The sequence below is a fragment of the Neophocaena asiaeorientalis genome, unplaced genomic scaffold (genome assembly GCF_003031525.2).
Source record: "Neophocaena asiaeorientalis asiaeorientalis breed wild unplaced genomic scaffold, Neophocaena_asiaeorientalis_V1.1 scaffold108, whole genome shotgun sequence".
NCBI lineage: Eukaryota > Metazoa > Chordata > Mammalia > Artiodactyla > Phocoenidae > Neophocaena > Neophocaena asiaeorientalis.
The window spans coordinates 5,432,859-5,450,210 of record NW_020173770.1 but is presented as its reverse complement, the minus strand read 5'-3'; the positions used below and the strand labels follow the sequence as shown (position 1 = coordinate 5,450,210).

General features: G+C 39.0%; 1 protein-coding gene across 3 annotated transcripts in view; it reads left to right on the top strand.

The window, feature by feature from the left end:
- ZRANB1 (zinc finger RANBP2-type containing 1) overlaps nucleotides 1–17,352 on the top strand; it is a 68,668-nt gene that overhangs the window by 28,169 nt on the left and 23,147 nt on the right. For 2 of the 3 annotated variants that reach the window (XM_024751536.1, XM_024751537.1), the window contains one exon: nucleotides 15,573–15,760. In XM_024751536.1, the coding sequence (XP_024607304.1) occupies nucleotides 15,573–15,760 (188 nt within the window). Of the gene's footprint in view, nucleotides 1–10,667; nucleotides 10,790–15,572; nucleotides 15,761–17,352 lie in introns of all 3 variants that reach the window. The other variant, XM_024751538.1, reaches the window with a different exon arrangement.

Below are 17,352 nucleotides of genomic sequence, written 5' to 3'. Positions count from 1 at the left end.
GCTGTTGAAGGCGTAGGGGGAAAAGAATCATGCTCATATAACAAGTACATATTGAAACTGGAATTTTTATGCTGAAATGTTCAGTTTGCCCCATGGCAATGGCATTATAGAGAACATATGAATTAGTAACGTCTCCATTGCTCCCAAGCTTTGGGGGGGCCTGCAGTATGTACTGGTATACCCTGTTGAGAATCACTGACTTACGAGCTTAACCAGAATCTCATTATCAAGGAGCATGTTGAAATGAAGTCATGAGGATTGTAGTCGTATTACTGAGCAAGATTTTGATGGTCTAAAAATATATATGATTCTTAAAACGTAGGCAGTACATTAGAATTAACTTTTTCTTGCACGTGGTCTACAAAAATATTGTTATATTTGATCTAATGTTTCCCCCTTCTCATAACTGTTGAAAATTAATATTTGTGGCAGTTGTTTATTGATGCCAATTGTATTTTGGCCCCCTTACTGGAAAGCTGTATACAGTGTTATGTATAGGTGTCCACTCCAGAGTGTCAGATATAACTGTAGAAATATCTAAAACTTGCATGGTGTTAAACATGTCAGAATGTATTGATATTTGTTTATTTGGTTTCATTAACACGTTTTTCATTTTAACCAAAATTAGCAATGTATAGGCTTATTATATTTTAAAATGTTCTTTTCAATTTACTTTGGTATTGGTATTAAAAATCATGTATATGGGGCTTCCCTGGTGTCACAGTGGTTGAGAGTCCACCTGCCGATGCAGGGGACACGGGTTCGTGCCCCGGTCCAGGAAGATCCCACATGCCGCGGAGCGGCTGGGCCTGTGAGCCATGGCCGCTGAGCCTGCGCGTCCGGAGCCTGTGCTCCGCGATGGGAGAGGACACAACAGTGAGAAGCCCGCGTACCGCAAAAAAAAAAAAAAGATCATGTATATGGATGGTTTTTCTCAAGGAAGTAAGTTTTTAAGGTTGTATTAGTGTTACTTTTCTTCCTTTGGTGAAAAGGGTTCCCAGGCCCAGTTCCAGCATATGTGTATGTGTTTGTGTGTGTCTCTGTGTCTGTATCTGTGTGTGTGTCTGTGTGGTGGGGAGCTTCCTCATACCAACAGGCAATTCTCAGGCACCAGCAGGGTGACCGAGAATTCAGCTCAATTCTGACACTGTCTACCCAGAGGGAGAATCAGATTCCACATGTGAAGGGCTTAGCCCCACAAGACCTCCCTCCACTTCAGATGCCAGTCACAAGCCCAGGTTGTTAACCTGTACTTGTGACCAATTGGCTCTAAATCAGAGGTTCCCACGACCCCCCGCCTTGGGTTTGATTAGTTTGCTGGAACGCCCCACGAAACTCAGAGAAACAGTTTACTTACTAGGTTACTGGTTTATTATAAAAGGCTATGATAAAGGATACAGATGAACATCTAGATGGAAGGGATGTATAGAGGGCAAGGTTTGGAGAAAGGGCATGGAACTTCCATGATGCTCTTTCCAAGTGTGCCACTCTCCTCAAATCTCTGTGTGTTCACCAGCCTGAAAGCTCTCCAGACCCTGTCCTTTTGGGGTTTATGGAGGCCTCATTACATAGGCATTGTTGATTACATCATCGGTCACTGGTGATCTCTGGCCTCTCTCCCCTCTCTGGAGGTCAGGGTGGCATAGTGGGTGGGACTGAAAGTCCCAACCCTCTAATCCCCTGGCAACCAGCTCCCACCCTGGGGGTGGGATCCAAAAGTCACCTTCCCTGAAGTGTTTTCAGGAGCTGAGGACCAGAAACCAGATACTATCCCATTACTTTTATCACTCAGGAAATTCTAAGGGTTTTGGGAAGCTGTGAGCCAGGAATTGTTCATGAAGATCAAACATATATATTTGGTCATCTGAATGACAGTTTTTCCTATATCACAATATTGCATCTAGAAAAATCTGTTGCAGTGTGTAATCGTCTACGCTGACTTTTTAAATTCCTAGTTTTGAGATACAGTGTCTGGTCAAATGAAAGCAGTGCTGTGCACTAACCCGAACAGAATCAAATTAGCTTCGATGGAAGAAAAAGTCGTAGAAGGTTAGTTTTTGAGAGGTAGTAGTACTGTGTACTGGAATGATAATAAGTTGACTTATACCAAGAAAACTAGCACATCAAAACAAAACAAAAGGGAATTCTTGACATGAGACACAATGGTGATTTTATACATTGATTCAGATATCTTTGTGGCTGACGTTTTAACTCTAAAGGTAACTCAGGGCATATAAGTTATTGTAAAGAAAAAATTAGAAGAAACTTGTTTTCTAGTTCAGTAAGTACTCCTTTAGCCTTAAAAATTATTAATTTGCTCCACAGAGGTATTTTATTGATGACTTGTCAAAAAACACAAAACATTAGGTATCTTGAAAAATACAATATTAATGGTGAGGTAGTGTCCAAATTTGTATTTTTTACTTGCCCAGTGCTTGACTTCCTTGTAGGCGCTTCTCCCCACCCCCTTTGGGTTTTCTCTGATTTACATGACTGATTTAAGTAGTGTGACAGGTAGAATATTGTACTCTGGCCCCGCAAAATGTCTAAATCCTAATCCCCAGAACCTATGAATTTGTTACTTTACTTGGCAAAAGGGATTTTGCAGATGTAATTAAGGGCCTTGAAATGGAGGGATTATCCCAGATTATCCGGGTGGGCCCAGTGTAATATGGGTCCTTAATCAGCAAAGGAGGGAGATGGGAGACTGAGATGTGACGGTGGAAAAGCAGAGGTTTTAGTGATGCGGGGGGCCCTTAGCTGAGGAATGTGGGCAACCTCTAGAAGCTGGAAAAGGCAAAACTACCTTAGAGCCTCCCTGTGGAGTGCACCTTGATTTTAGCCCAGTGAGACCCATGTGGAACTTCTGACCTCTCCCAAATTTTAAGATAAAAAATTTGTATTGCTTTAAGTCACTAAATTTGTAGTAATTTGTTTGAAGCAGCAATAGGAAATTAATACAAATAACATTAAAAAAATTACAAATAGCATCTTAATTTGACAATTTCAGAAAAATTTAACTTAACCTTCACTGGTTCTGTGACAAAACAAGAGTTGTCGTTTTGTTATTTTATACAATGGGAGAAGCTGAGGCGCAGAGAGGCTTACTGACTCAGTGTGATGTAGCCATGTTGTTATCCTTTTCTAGACAAAGGTGGTATATAGGTGTGTTTGTAAGTGAAAACTCACTTCTTTGTGTCTCTAGCCTTACACTACATTCATAGCAGCAATGGCCACCAAATGTATGTATGTGTATCGGGGGAGGGAAGGTGGGGGCAGATTCCCAAACCAAGCTATTCTCAGATTCTCCAGACACCAGGGCATTTTACAATTTAACTCAATTCTGACTCTACCTGGAAGTAGCATCAGATCCCACAGGTAAAGGGCTCAGTCCCACAGTACTGCCTCCCTTCCTCCCTACCCCCTTCACGTGCCGGTTGCTAGTCCAGGTTGTCAGCTGTGTTTCTGATTGTAGGCTATAAATCGTAGGTTCCCACAGTCACCTCCTTGGGTTCAAATAATTTGGTGGAACAGCTTTCAGAACCTGGGAAAACATTTTACTTACTAGATTACTGGTTTATTATAAAAGGATATGACCCAGGAACAGCCAGGTGGAAGAGGTGCATAGGGCAAGCTTTCCGTGTCCTCTCTTGGCCACTACTCTTGCAGCACCTCTACATGTTCACCAACCTGGAAGCTCTCCAAACCCCATATTGGAGATTTTTATAGGAGCAAGATGGATTAAATCATTGGACATTGGTGATTGTTTGAACCTCAAGCCCCTCTCCTCTCCCAGGAGGTGAGGGTGGTGTGGGGCTGAAAGATACAACCTTCTAATCACTGGGTTTGTTCCCCTGGTAACCAGCCTCCATCCTTAGAGGCCTTCCAGAAGTTAACCTCATTAACATAAACTCAGAGGTGCTTGAAGGGGGCTTGCTATATGAGCAACAAAAGGCTCCTATTTATTTCATCTTTATCATTCTGGAGCTATTTAGGGACTGAGAACAAAACTAAATATTACAACAAAAGACACCCTTATGGCTCTTATATAGGAAATTCCAAGGGTTTTAGGAGGTATGTGCCAGGAACAGTAGATGAAGACCATATATTTCTTATTCACAGTGGTTTTTCTTGCTTGATATGGTTGAAAGGAATACTGTTACTGGAACTTTTGAATGATGTTTGATGCCTATGAATATTAATGTTTTCAGTCCTTTTTTCCAAGTCAACTAAATAAGTATGCCTATGTGAAGTTGATTGCTGTGTCCCAAGGTAATCTATCACTTGCTAATATTTCTCATCATTCCATAGCAAAGCCACATTATTTGGGCTTGATTTTTAGTATGGCATTTCTCTAGTATTTGTTCTGTTTGCTTTACTTGTGTTTGCTTATACTTGGTATACCTTAGCTGTTTGGACAATATTTTCCATCTTCAGAATTTTTCCTGCCCTGTAGAATTGCTTCATTTTAAGTTATGGTTGTATGCTGGGCCATTTTGTTTGATTATAAATTTGATTTTATATTGATACCAGACTGTTCTACTAAGAGATACTCCTATTTAGTGTCCCTTTTCCCTTCATATATTGTTTTACATATGAATGAATGTGGAGCCTGAAAGAAGTCTTCTTAGACTTTGACATTTAAAACCATCGCACTTTTTTAAAACATTAAAAAAAAAATGGTTTGAGTTAAAATATTCTATTAAAAGCTTTTAATAGAATCCAAAATATATGTGGACTCCTGCAGCAAATCTTTGGCACTGCATCCATAAAAGGAAAGTAAGCTGCTAGAATGCTGGCAATGCCTTGTATGTCCTTGGTTAACTTTGTGTGATACTCTTACATGGGATGTGTGCGTTTAGCTATAAAAACTGCGGTGACTTTTCACTCCATACACATTCTTGGTTGTGAATCTCCTTCCTGTCCCAGGTAGTTGATATTACAGGTAATAGAATTATTTTTAGCACTGTGAAAGGAGTATTATCTTCAGCTAGTTCTGTCTTGTTTTCAAGTTTCAAAGGATTTCCTCTTGTGCTTTTGGAACTCTGGATTTAAAATAACATTTTATGTCATGATTTTTAAGTGAATTGTGGGAATTCTCAGCAGTGTAAGATTCTAATCTGTAGAGAATACACACACATTTTATTCCCCCTGGCCAGTTTAGTCTGGCTTTTCAAAGTGCTTCCTGACATCTGGGATATGAAAGAAGCTTCTAGGAATGAGCGTGTCAAGGCAAATGGATAGCAGTGGCAGAAATAGAGCCCCTGCAGTATCCTTCTGGTTGCCTTTAGTCTGCCTGAGACGTAATTCCTGGCTTTTAGAAATGATTGATTACACAGGCCTGCCCACTAATAATGTGCCTCCTAATGCTGAGAAAAGGAACATGTGTGGTGAGCCTCGATTGTATGACAGTGACACTTGAATATGCATCATTGAGTAAAGGCTGTCATTTTTTTAAAAGCACTATATTAAATGAACACATTGAATTATGGAATCCAAAAGTATCGTTTAAATATTAAGTATAAAAAGATGTATTTAGACTCCAGAGACCTTTACTGTTTACCAGAAAGTAACTTTAACTTTAAACATTAATTAAACTATGCACAGGGTTATAAAAATCAAGCAGTTATAGAAGGAGTTTATAAAGAAAAGCAAGTTTCTTTTTCTTCCCTCCACCTTCAGTCCTTATCTGTGGAGGTAACCACTGCTGTTCCCCATCAGCCTTTCATTCTGAGAAATTTCAAAACCACTAGAGAAGTTACAAATATAATACATTGAACACCGAATGCTTTTGACCTAGGTTTTCTGATTGTTAGTACTTCGCCACATTTGCGAGCTCTATTTGTCTTTCTGTATGAGTTTTTCCTGAACTATTTGAGAGTTAGCTACAGATGTCATGACATTTTGCCCCTAAGTATTTCAGCCTTGTATTTTTATTTATTTATTTATTTTTGTGGTACGTGGGCCTCTCACTATTGTGGCCTCTCCCGTTGCGGAGCACAGGCTCCGGACGCGCAGGCTCAGCGGCCATGGCTCACGGGCCCAGCTGCTCTGCGGCATGTGGGATCTTCCCGGACCCGGGCACGAACCCGTGTCCCCTGCATTGGCAGGCGGACTCTCAACCACTCTGCCGCCACCAGGGAAGCCCGTAGCCTTGTATGTTTTAAAAACACATTTTCCCTACATATTCACACAATATAATTATCCAGAAACTCTAATATTGGAAGTCCATATTCAATTTCACCAATAGTTTCACTAATAGCTATTGCTCCAACCCCATTCCATCAAGGATAATCCGTTTTATTTAGTTGTTTTATCTGTTTAATCTCTTCTAATCTAAATAGTGCCTCAGGTGGGGTTTTTTTTTTTTCCTGTTTACTCTTCATGTCATTAACATTTTCAGAGGCTAGGCCATTCGTTTTACAGAATAAGTCTCAATTTGGATGTGATTAGATGAAATTTAAACATTTACTTTTTCGTGGGAGGGAGGATATTACATAGGTGACGTTTGAAGCAGGACCTCTAATATCTCTGAGTAATGTCCTTTTATCCTTTTTTCCTTTTAAAAATTGTGGTAAAGCATACGTAACAAAATATGGCATCATAACTGCTTTTAAATGTACAGTTCAGTGGCTTTGGTACATTCACATTGTTGTGTAACCATCAATAACAACCATCTGTGTGCAGAACTTTTTCCACCTTGCAAAACTGAAACTGTATACAGTAACAGTAACACCCCAGTCCCCCTTTCCCAGCTCCTGGCCACCACCATTCTTTTTTCTGTCTCTGTGAATTTGACTACTCTGGGTACCTCATATAAGTGGAGTCATACGGTGGTGTTTGTCCTTTTGTGACCGGCTTATTTATTTCATTTAGTGTAATGTCTTCAAGGTTTATCCATGTTGTAACTGTCAGAATTTCCTTCCTTTTTTTAAGTGTGAATAATGTTCCATTTTATTTATATGCCACATTTTGTTTATCCATTCATCTGTTGATGGACATAGCAGTATTTCTTGTTTTATCAAATTTGGCATTATATACTGACTTCCTATAACAGTATATAAGGGTTTAATTTATTTTTAAATAATAAAAGCAGAGCATACTCATTGCAGAGTATGTCAGAGGTGAGAAGAGCTATGAAAAAATATAGTTTATAATATTACTATCTAGAGGAAATCTCATATTTGTATTTTCAGTTTTTTAATATTTATTTTTATGTAACGGAAATAATGTACATTCTTTTTTGTTGTTGAATTTTACATTTTGAAGTAATTAAAATATTTTCATCTTTAAAAAAATGAATGTGTAATATGACTTCGAGTTGCTGTACTTTAAGTTAACATAGCCCTTATTATTGGCCTTTGGGTTATTTGAAAATTTTTTATTCTGATAGTGTTTTGATGAACAAAATCGTCAGCATTTCTAATGATTTTCTTAGGTTCCCAGAAATGGGGTAACAGGATCAAATGATGGAAACGTGTCAGAGGTATTTTGTGCATGTTGGTAAATTGCTGCGTGGAAGGACTGTACTGATTATATTCTCATCATCAGTGTAAGAGAGTACCTGTATAGCTGTATCTTTGCTGATGTTTGTTATTAATGGAGGCAAGCTATCTCATTTAATTAGTCATTTGTATTTTTTTCTGTGAATTGTTGATTTATGTCTTTTGTCCATTTTCCTTTGTGATTTTATCAAGTTGTATCAAGTCTATATGAATATAAATAATGTATATATTAAAGATATATACCAGACATATTTGCACATTTTCTTTACCTTTTTTTTGTGGGGAGAGTTATAACATTTTATCTTTGTTTTTCACAGTTTTTTGGATTGAACTAAGGATTAAAATATTTTTTACAGATAATTTCCGTTAATATGATTTATTAAATTCTTCCCCCATTGATTTGGGTGGTTCTGTCATATATAAAATGATTCTGCTTCATTTGTTTCAAGGCTCTTTAGTTAGTTTTTTTTTTTTTTTACATCAGTATCACACTTTTGCTTAAACAATTATGGCTTTATTAGATATCTTAAAATCTCAAAAGACAAATGTCCAACCTGCTCCACCCTCCACTTGCTTTTCAGAATTGTCTTCATTTTCACCTTTTATTTGTTTGTTCGTCCATTCATTTATGCATTCAGACGATCATTGAGTGTGCTTCCAAGCACCGGGAAAGAAGTCAGGGCTCTCAGTGAGCTTGTGGTCCAGTGAAGAAATAATTTAACAGGTCAATAATAGTGTGATAAGTTCAGGAGAGGAAGTATAGGGTGTTAGAGGAGGAGTATGTACCCTAATCTCATTTGGACATTTGGAGAGGGCTTTCAGGAAGAAATGACATCTAAGCCAAAACCTTAGAAGAGGGAAAAGAGTGCTTCTGTCAGAGGGAATTGCATTTGTTAAGACTTCAGAGGCAAGAGAGCATGGCCCATCCATTCAACTGAAAGAAGTCTATAGGGCTGGAGTATAGAATGGGAGCTGTGAGAAATAGCTGCAGGATAATGCTGGACCTTTCAAGGCCTGTTCATCTGGTTGAAGATTTTCGCTCTTAATGTAAGGGCAATGGTAAACATTTGGAAGGAGACTGCCTTAATCTGATTTGTGGTTTGGGAAGCTCACTCTGGTCATAGCCTAGAGACTAGATTGGGAGGGGGCAGCAGTGGAGGCAAGCAGACCTTTTAAGGAGGAAATTATAGCAATCCAGGTGAGAAAGAGTACGGCCTTACCTAAGGTGGAGGCAGTGGAAAATGGGGTAAGGGGGATGTATTTGAGAGAGACTTTAAAAAGGTAGGATGGATAAAACCTGGAAGAATTGATATTGGGGCTGAGGGGAGAGTTAAGAAAGATGCCCAGGTTTTTTGTTTGGACACTTGGGTTGGATAGCAGTATCATTTTTTCCTAAATGTAGAAAACATGAAAATCAGTTTTAGACATGCCATAGTGAGGATTCTGATGGGTTGTTGGTATGGGCCTGAAACTCTTTGGGGAAACATCTACCATTCGGTGGTAGATCCATAGTTTTATGTGGATAGTTGTGGGGCCATGAGCATTGACGGAAGCTGTGGAACCTTCTCTTGCAGTAGCGCATTATAGGGACTTTCTTGGTTTGTGCTTCTACTTGGGGACCACGTCAAGATGCACTGACTTTTAAATATCTCTTCCAATTTGATGATTCTCTGTCTTAATTCTATCAGTATTTTTGGCTAGAAGAAGAGTTATATGGACATAATCTGAATAGTATAAAGTTATGTTGTGAGAGGTTTTCTTCTTTATCTGTCCGTCCCTTTTAAAAAGCTTATTTATCCTCTAATTTTCTCACTGGTAAAAGAGAGTGGCTAGACTATTCCGTTCCTCTTAGAAGGCCAATCTAAAATAGAATAATTCTAAAAGTCTAATATTTGGTTTCAAATTTGGCCAGGATAACTTGACAGATGAAATTTTTACCTGAAGTCAAAAACTTTTGGACTTGGTTTTAGTGCAGAATGTGGTTTTGACGTATACTATTTTATTTGACCAGAACCTCAGATTTTAAGAACTTTAATATCCCTTCAGTTGACTTTTGGGCAATATTTTAAGTAACCTTTCTGATTGTAACTCACATTCATCTTTAACCCATTAACACTGATCCTCATCTCTGATCACCTTCCCAAAGATAACTTTGTGACATGTTCCTTTATATCCTTCCATTGTGCTTTTAGCAGTAATTCTTCCTGCATGGCAAGATCTTCTTTCTTATGAATGTACTCTATCAATTCAGGTATTTTTTTTCATGACTTTGGGGATTTATATTTTCACAGCAGTTTGGTTGTTAACAATCTGATCAAAGATTTAAGGAGGTAAGAGCACCAAAGTATAAGCTGCATTTGGCATAGTTTGTCATGGTTAATAATAGAACATTTAAAGGCCTTATTTAGAGATTATTTTGACTTCCCTATAATTTGAGTTTTTAATTTTTCTGAAGAGGATATTTTCAGGAGTTCCCTGGTGGCCTGGTGGTTAGGATTCTGGGCTTTCACTGCTTTCAATCCCTGGTTGGGGAACTGAGATCCTGCAAGCCGCACGGTGTGGCAATCAATCAGTCAATCAATAAATGTTTTCATAATGGAGTAAGTTTATTGAATGAATTGAATAGAAACCCATCGTGATAAAGCATAGATTAGATTAAGAATTTATTTCCAATTTGTGGTTTTCATCTCTTGGTTTTTTTGAAAAGATTGTTGTTCAGTAGCACTATTCTAGGAATAGAAATGGTAGATTTTAACTTGTTGCCTTTGGTTATTATGTAAAAAATGCATCTGGGAGGTGACTTGTTTGGTCTGCTCAAACTATTTTTGGGATTGCCATAGCTTGTGTCTACTTAAGATACATTTAAAAATATTGAGGTCATTTTATTTAAAAAGAAGGTCATGTTTGAGTATTGAAAGAGATTGCTGTGTCTGTCTAAGCCAAGTTTGTCTTTGAACTATAGCCAAATGGTTAGGAGTATGAAGAAAAAGTATAACTGGGTGGTATAGTTTCCTTTTTAATATGCAAAGACAGTTAAGTGAATTAAACTCTGAATAGAGGAAAACTACCCAGACCTCGTAGCCACCACATCTGCATCTTTCTACTGACCATGGTAAAGGACATTCTGAACATTACCACTTAAAACTAACTTTTCTCTTTAAGGGCTCCTGAAATTGTGCCAGCTGACTCCAAGTCCACCCTGACCCCACAGCATAAACCATGCTGTGATGTCACAGCTACCATAGAACTCCAGGGTAGTGTTGAGCTGGCCCATGTGGGCTCAGGTAAGTCCTGGCTTTTTTTTTACCATTTGGCATTCTTTTCAAAGTTAGTTACCATTATGGTTTTATGTCAAAAGAAACAAGGCAAAACTTTGAAAACGGTGCCATATATGGGGGAAAAAATAAGTCTGTTTTCTAAACATCTATGAGCCAGCTCCATATTCTAACCAACGGAGTTCCATAGTAGCTGTGAAGTGTCCCCAGTGAGTTGTGACCCGTGACTTCAAAATATGTTAAATTCTACTCCTGGCCCAGCTTACAGAACAAGATGAGCTTTTTTTTTTTAATAATTTCACTTACTCTCAGGTCTTTATGCTTTTAAAGTATATTAACTTTCCTTTATCTGTAATTATGCACCACCACTTAGCTAGCTGTGTAGTTCACTCAATTTTGAATGTATATTGATACAGCAGGTTAGTTTTATAAAGTTAATCTTCTTAAGAGTGCCTTCAGCTGTCTTTTTTTTTTTTAAGCAGGGGGCACTTGGTTTATTTATCTTCTTGAGAATCTATTTTGAATCTCAAATAACATCCTACAGCTTGGCTTGGGTTGTTATTTTTAAATTTATTTATTTGTTTATGGCTGTGTTGGGTCTTTGTTTCTGTGCGAGGGCTTTCTCTAGTTGTGGCAAGCGGGGGCCACTCTTCATCGTGGTGCGTGGGCCTCTCACTATCGCGGCCTCTCTTGTTAAGGAGCACAGGCTCCAGACGCGCAGGCTCAGTAGTTGTGGCTCACGGGCCTAGTTGCTCCGCGGCATGTGGGATCTTCCCAGACCAGGGCTCGAACCCATGTCCCCTGCATTAGCAGGCAGATTCTCAACCACTGCGCCACCAGGGAAGCCCTCAACTGTCTTTTTAATTTGCCTTCATAACATGGAAGAGGAAGGGACAGAACATGTAATATTTAACGTTTGTTAAATTTTCAAAACAACATATTAAGATGCTTTAGTTACTCTTGGAGATAGTGTGATATGTCGGTGACCTAGAAATCATGTGTACATCACCTCTTTCTCTTCTGCTGGAACTTTCCTGCTTTTTCCTGATCTTTGTTACTTTAAGTGAGGTTTTACCACTTAGATTTATTTACTGTATTTTCCTACCTACCAACTCTTTTACTTTTTTCGGCTTTCCGTTTTATTCCGTAATCTTAAAAGGTGGTAAAAACGTAATGTTATGTGAAGAACTCAAAGACATTTTCTAAGTTGTTTTGCATATAATCTGATGCTTCCCCACCCCCCCCCACCCCCAAGTAGAAAACATGTGGTAGCTAAAACTTAAATTATCTCAGTATAGGCCACATTCTTTAGACACCATGTTTACAGTGAAAACCCATCTGTGAAGAAACTTTAATCACTGGCTCCTCTTGAGCAGTGTGTAATAGAGATACAACAAAAATTAGGACAGTTCATTGACATTCTCATGAAATTTGATTTGTAATAAATTTACTCATCTTTGTAGCCAAAAACTCACCAGTAACTGAAACTGTGAGCTCTAAGTTATGGTTAGTGAAAAGAATGGAATTATATATTCCCAAACATTAGACAATAAAATAGTTTTCTTTTAAATATTATTTTGTCCCTATACTTAAATTTGTGTTTTTCATGTTCTGGAAAGTTTGGAGGTTTTTTATGCTGTGATGAATAGAGAACAGAATAGATTCTGTTCACCTGTTCACCCTCCTGTGTATGTTCCATGCTAGTCGGGGCAGGATTCCCTATTTGCAGTTTAGTGCAGAGCTTGTGGTCAGGGGAAATAATTGTTTTTTATGTCTTGGATTAGGCCAAATAGAAGTCCAGTTTGTGTGTGTATATGTCAGCTTTATTGAGATACAATTCACATACCATGCAGTTCATCATTTGAAGTTCTGTTTTTATTAAAAACGTTTAGTTTGAAGGCAGACTGTAAATGATAATTCCAAAGCACAGTTGCTGACTTTGTTGTGCTGTTTGGTCTGTAAACCTCCCCACCTTCGGCTAGCTAATTAGTTTCTAATTACAGAAATCCTTCAGAAACATTAGAGAGGAAATGAATTCTTAAGCAAGTATTTCTAAGATGAGATTCTTTCAGACATCAGCTATTTGATGAGTTAGCTAAAAATAGTGAAGACAGTGATTTAAAAGATCTCCCCTTCCTCCAACCAAAAGAACAAAGTTAGTTGACGTTTACCTTTAGACTACTTCATCTTTGTCTTTGGGAAACAAAAAAATATATGTGTGTATTTACACACACACGCATACACATGTACTGTGCAGGTCTTGCTCTTTATCTTTTCAGGTAAATCAGACCTTTTGGTCCTTGTGTTGCTTTTGGAAGTGCCTAGAACATTTCTTACATCATACAAAGAAATTTTATAAATACATATTTTTAGGTTGAAGCTAAGAACTGTAAAAGGTGTGGTGATACTGCACACACCTAGAAATAGTTATTAATAGCTTTGATAGAACTGAAGTGAACAATAGTTGCCTTCATAAGGAAATATATACACACAAAAGGAAATGGAGTAGGGCATGTTCAGTTTGAAAAAAATATACAGCATTAAACTATTCAAAAAGTTATGAGCTCTACTAGATTATTCTCATCTGTTCATTAAAACAAGTTAAGCAGATTTTAGATTTGTGTGTCTGTTCTTCAGGTTTGCCCTTTTGAGAAGGTTCACCTACCCTTGTCTCATGCCAACTATATTACATTTTAGCCTTGGTGATTTCTCCAGGGCACTAAGCCTTGTAAGGGTGTGTTGAAGTCCTTTATGTATTGCAGTGGGGGCTATAGCTGTCCTTAGGTGTTTATATTGAGGAATGTATTAACCTACGTTGCTGTGAAAATAAAAATTTCTATAAGGTATTCTCATTTGAAATCATGGATTGTTAACCTGAAAAATATATGTTTCAGGGGGAGGGGGTCATTTTTCTGGCGAGAGGATCTAGTTTTGCAGAAGGGATCTTTCGTCCCAGAGTTGGAAAACTTGGAAGCTGGCTTTTTGTGGCTCACAAATGTGATGAAGGACTGTTTTGAGTATAGGAATCATGTTTTTACTGTGTTAATGTTTCTCACAGTGCCCAGCATATTGCTTTATGTGTCATGGGCATTCGGTGAATGTGGAAATTATCATTTTAAAGCTTTGTTATTTTTAATAACAGGGGAACTTGTTGCATTGTACCGATCTGTAATAATCTAAGGAATAGGTCTCATTTATCTAATTCCTAAGTCAAGATAGCAGTTGAAAATGCTTTTTTTAAAGTACCCTAAGAATATTTCTAGCTAGTAGTAGCATTTTATGTAACAAATTTTTCTTGATGTAATTTAGGAAACAAACTTATTTAGTCCTACAGTCTTGTATGTGTGTGTGTGTGTGTGTGTGTTTAATACTATTTGTGGTAAATTTGAAGCTAACCTACACCTTCATTTTTTGCCAAGGCTCTTTATTATCCATAGATGTACTGTACTGCTTAGTAAATAGGATTTTTGTCATTACCTAACATTAATTTGTGTTAAGAATAATAGCATGGTTCAGTGGGAATGGAAAGTTCTTTATAGATTTGGAAAAATTGATACTTGTTTTGTATCTCTACTCCCCAACTGGTTTATAGTGTTTTATTTTAGCCTGTTTCTGTTCAGAATCATCTAGCTCAAGTTTTACTATATTAATAATTCTTAATGGGTGTAAGGAAGACTTGGCTAAGAGAAATTCTGAAATCAAAATATTGCTAACTTTTACTTACATTAAAAATAGTTTTGACTGCTCTAAGTCGTCTCCAAGCTAACAAAACAGTAGTGTGGAAGGCTCAGCATTTGTTTTGATCCAGCTTTAAAAGTGCAGCATAGGGAATTCCCTGGCAGTCCAGTGGTTAGGACTTGGTGCTTTCACTGCTGTGGGCCTGGGTTTGACCCCTGGTCCAGGAACTAAGATACCGCAAAGCTGCCCAGTGCGCCAAAAAAAAAAAAAGGCAAAATAAAGGGCAAAAGCAGCCCAACACCAACGAGAAGCACATCCCTGTCTCCTTGGTTTCTGCAGAGCCAGGACCAGAACAGGAACTTAGTGTCTTTTGTGAAGTCTAGTTATTCACACTAGATTGTTGATCTTTGATCCAATTACTATATTCTAATAATTTCTCTAAACATTACCAGAGCATGGAACCAGCACTAATGTGATGGTAAGTGCCTAACTAGGCAGTTCTAATTCTGGAAGGAAATTAAAGGGAAAGGAATACACTATAATTTTCCTTATATATATATTTTTTTTTCTTTTTTTTTTTTTGCGGTACACGTACCTCTCACTGTTGTGGCCTCTCCCCTTGTGGAGTGCAGGCTCAGTGGCCATGGCTCACGGGCCCAGCCGCTCCCCGGCATGTGGGATCCTCCCGGAGCGGGGCACAAACCCGTGTCCCCTGCATCGGCAGGCGGTAGGGAAAGGAATACACTATAATTTTCCTTATATATATATTTTTTTTTCTTTTTTTTTTTTTGCGGTACACGTACCTCTCACTGTTGTGGCCTCTCCCCTTGTGGAGTGCAGGCTCAGTGGCCATGGCTCACGGGCCCAGCCGCTCCCCGGCATGTGGGATCCTCCCGGAGCGGGGCACAAACCCGTGTCCCCTGCATCGGCAGGCGGACTCTCAACCACTGCGCCACCAGGGAAGCCCAATTTTCCTTATATTCTATAGGACATTTAAATGATGCCCCGGGATCCAGGAAGCACAGAGAATCAGAGTTTAGAGTGAATGCTACAGGTTTATGCTTTTTGAAGAAAAATAAAATTGAACTTTTTTCTGTCTTGATGCTTGTTTTAGGGGTTGTAGAAGGTGATTTAGCTGCTATAGAAGCATACAAATCATCAGGAGGGGACATTGCCCGTCAGCTCACTGCAGATGAAGTACGCTTGCTGAACCGTCCTTCGGCTTTCGATGTTGGCTATACTCTGGTACATCTGGCTATACGTTTTCAGAGGCAGGATATGCTAGCAATATTGCTTACAGAGGTGAGTGTGACATTTTGATTAAACATTCTTTTATATGAAGGAAATGTGTTCTTTAGTTTTCATTTTTGATGTTATAATGTTTCTCAGTTCTTAAATGTTTTAGATTCAATCTTCTCTCTTCTTTTAAAAATGACATTAAACTTAGACTTTGACAGAAGTAAATAATTTTTAAGGATATGTGTTTTTAAAACAGGACATTTTGCTACAATATTTGAGTCATATGTTTGATTTAAAAAAAACTGGGATGTATCTGTCATTCATTCAACTAACATTTATTGAGTACCTACTACGTGCCAGGCACTGTGCGTAAAAGGGCTATAATTGTGAAGACAATGGCTCTTCCTTCAATGAATCTTCCCTGGATTGGAAGGCAGATTCTTAACCACTGCACCACCAGGGAAATCCCCAGAGTGCAGTTTCAGGGATGTAAATGCCAGGTGCTGTGGAGAGTGCTTGAGAAAGTGTTTTGAGGTATCTTACCTTGTTACCTGTAGCAGGTAACATTTTAGCTGAGAGTAAAATGAAGGAAGGAGTAGGAGGAATTAGCCTCAAACAGTAGGTGGAGAGAAGGGAGTTGAGGAAACATTTTATTCAGAGGCAAGGGCGGTGGTATTTGTGGCGAATTTGGAACTTGCAGGTAGCTCAGCAGGGTTGTGATGGTGAAGGGGAAGTGAGAGAAGCAAGTAAGGGACGCAGTGTGAAGGATCTTCTAGGCCAAAGAATTTGAAAATTATTCTGAGGGCAGAATAAGGCTTTAAAAAGGGTTAGGTAGAGTGGCAGGGGAGTGACAAGATCAGACTGTGTTTTGGCAGCTCACTTTATTTTTTTTTATTTTATTTTTTGCAGTATGCGGGCCTCTCACTGTTGTGGCCTCTCCCGTTGCGGAGCACAGGCTCCGGACGCGCAGGCTCAGCGGCCATGGCTCATGGGCCCAGCTGCTCCGCAGCATGTGGGATCTTCCTGGACTGGGGCATGAACCCGTGTCCCCTCCATCGGCAGGCGGACTCTCAACCACTGCGCCACCAGGGACGCCGGGCTGCTCACTTTAGAGAGGGGCAAGCGTGGTTAGCAGGACACTGCAGTGATGCTGGCAGGAACTCTGCTGGGACAGTAGTGGCAACAGCAAAGGAAAGAAGTGGGCTGGTTTGAGAGAGATGCTGGTGATGTAGGCAGAACTAAGTGGATAGATTGGCCATGGGGAGTAATGGTGAGTTAGGGGTCAGAGTTGATTCTGGGGTTTCTGGATTAGATAACGAGGTACATGTTACAAATGACAGAGGTTGCAAATGAATTAGGATGTGACTATATTATCCAGGTAATTAAAAAAAATATTCATTTATTTATTTATGCGGCTACACATCTTATTTGCGGCATGCGGGATCTTTAGTTGTGGCATGCGGGATCTTAGTTGCAGCATGTGGACTTTTTAGTTGTGGCATGCAGACTCTTAGTTGCGGCACGCGGACTGTTAGTTGCAGCATGCATGTGGGATATAGTTCCCTGACCAGGGATCAAACCCAGGCCCCCTGCCTTGAGAGTGTGGAGTCTCACCCATTGGACCACCAGGGAAGTCTCCAGGTAATTTTTTTTTT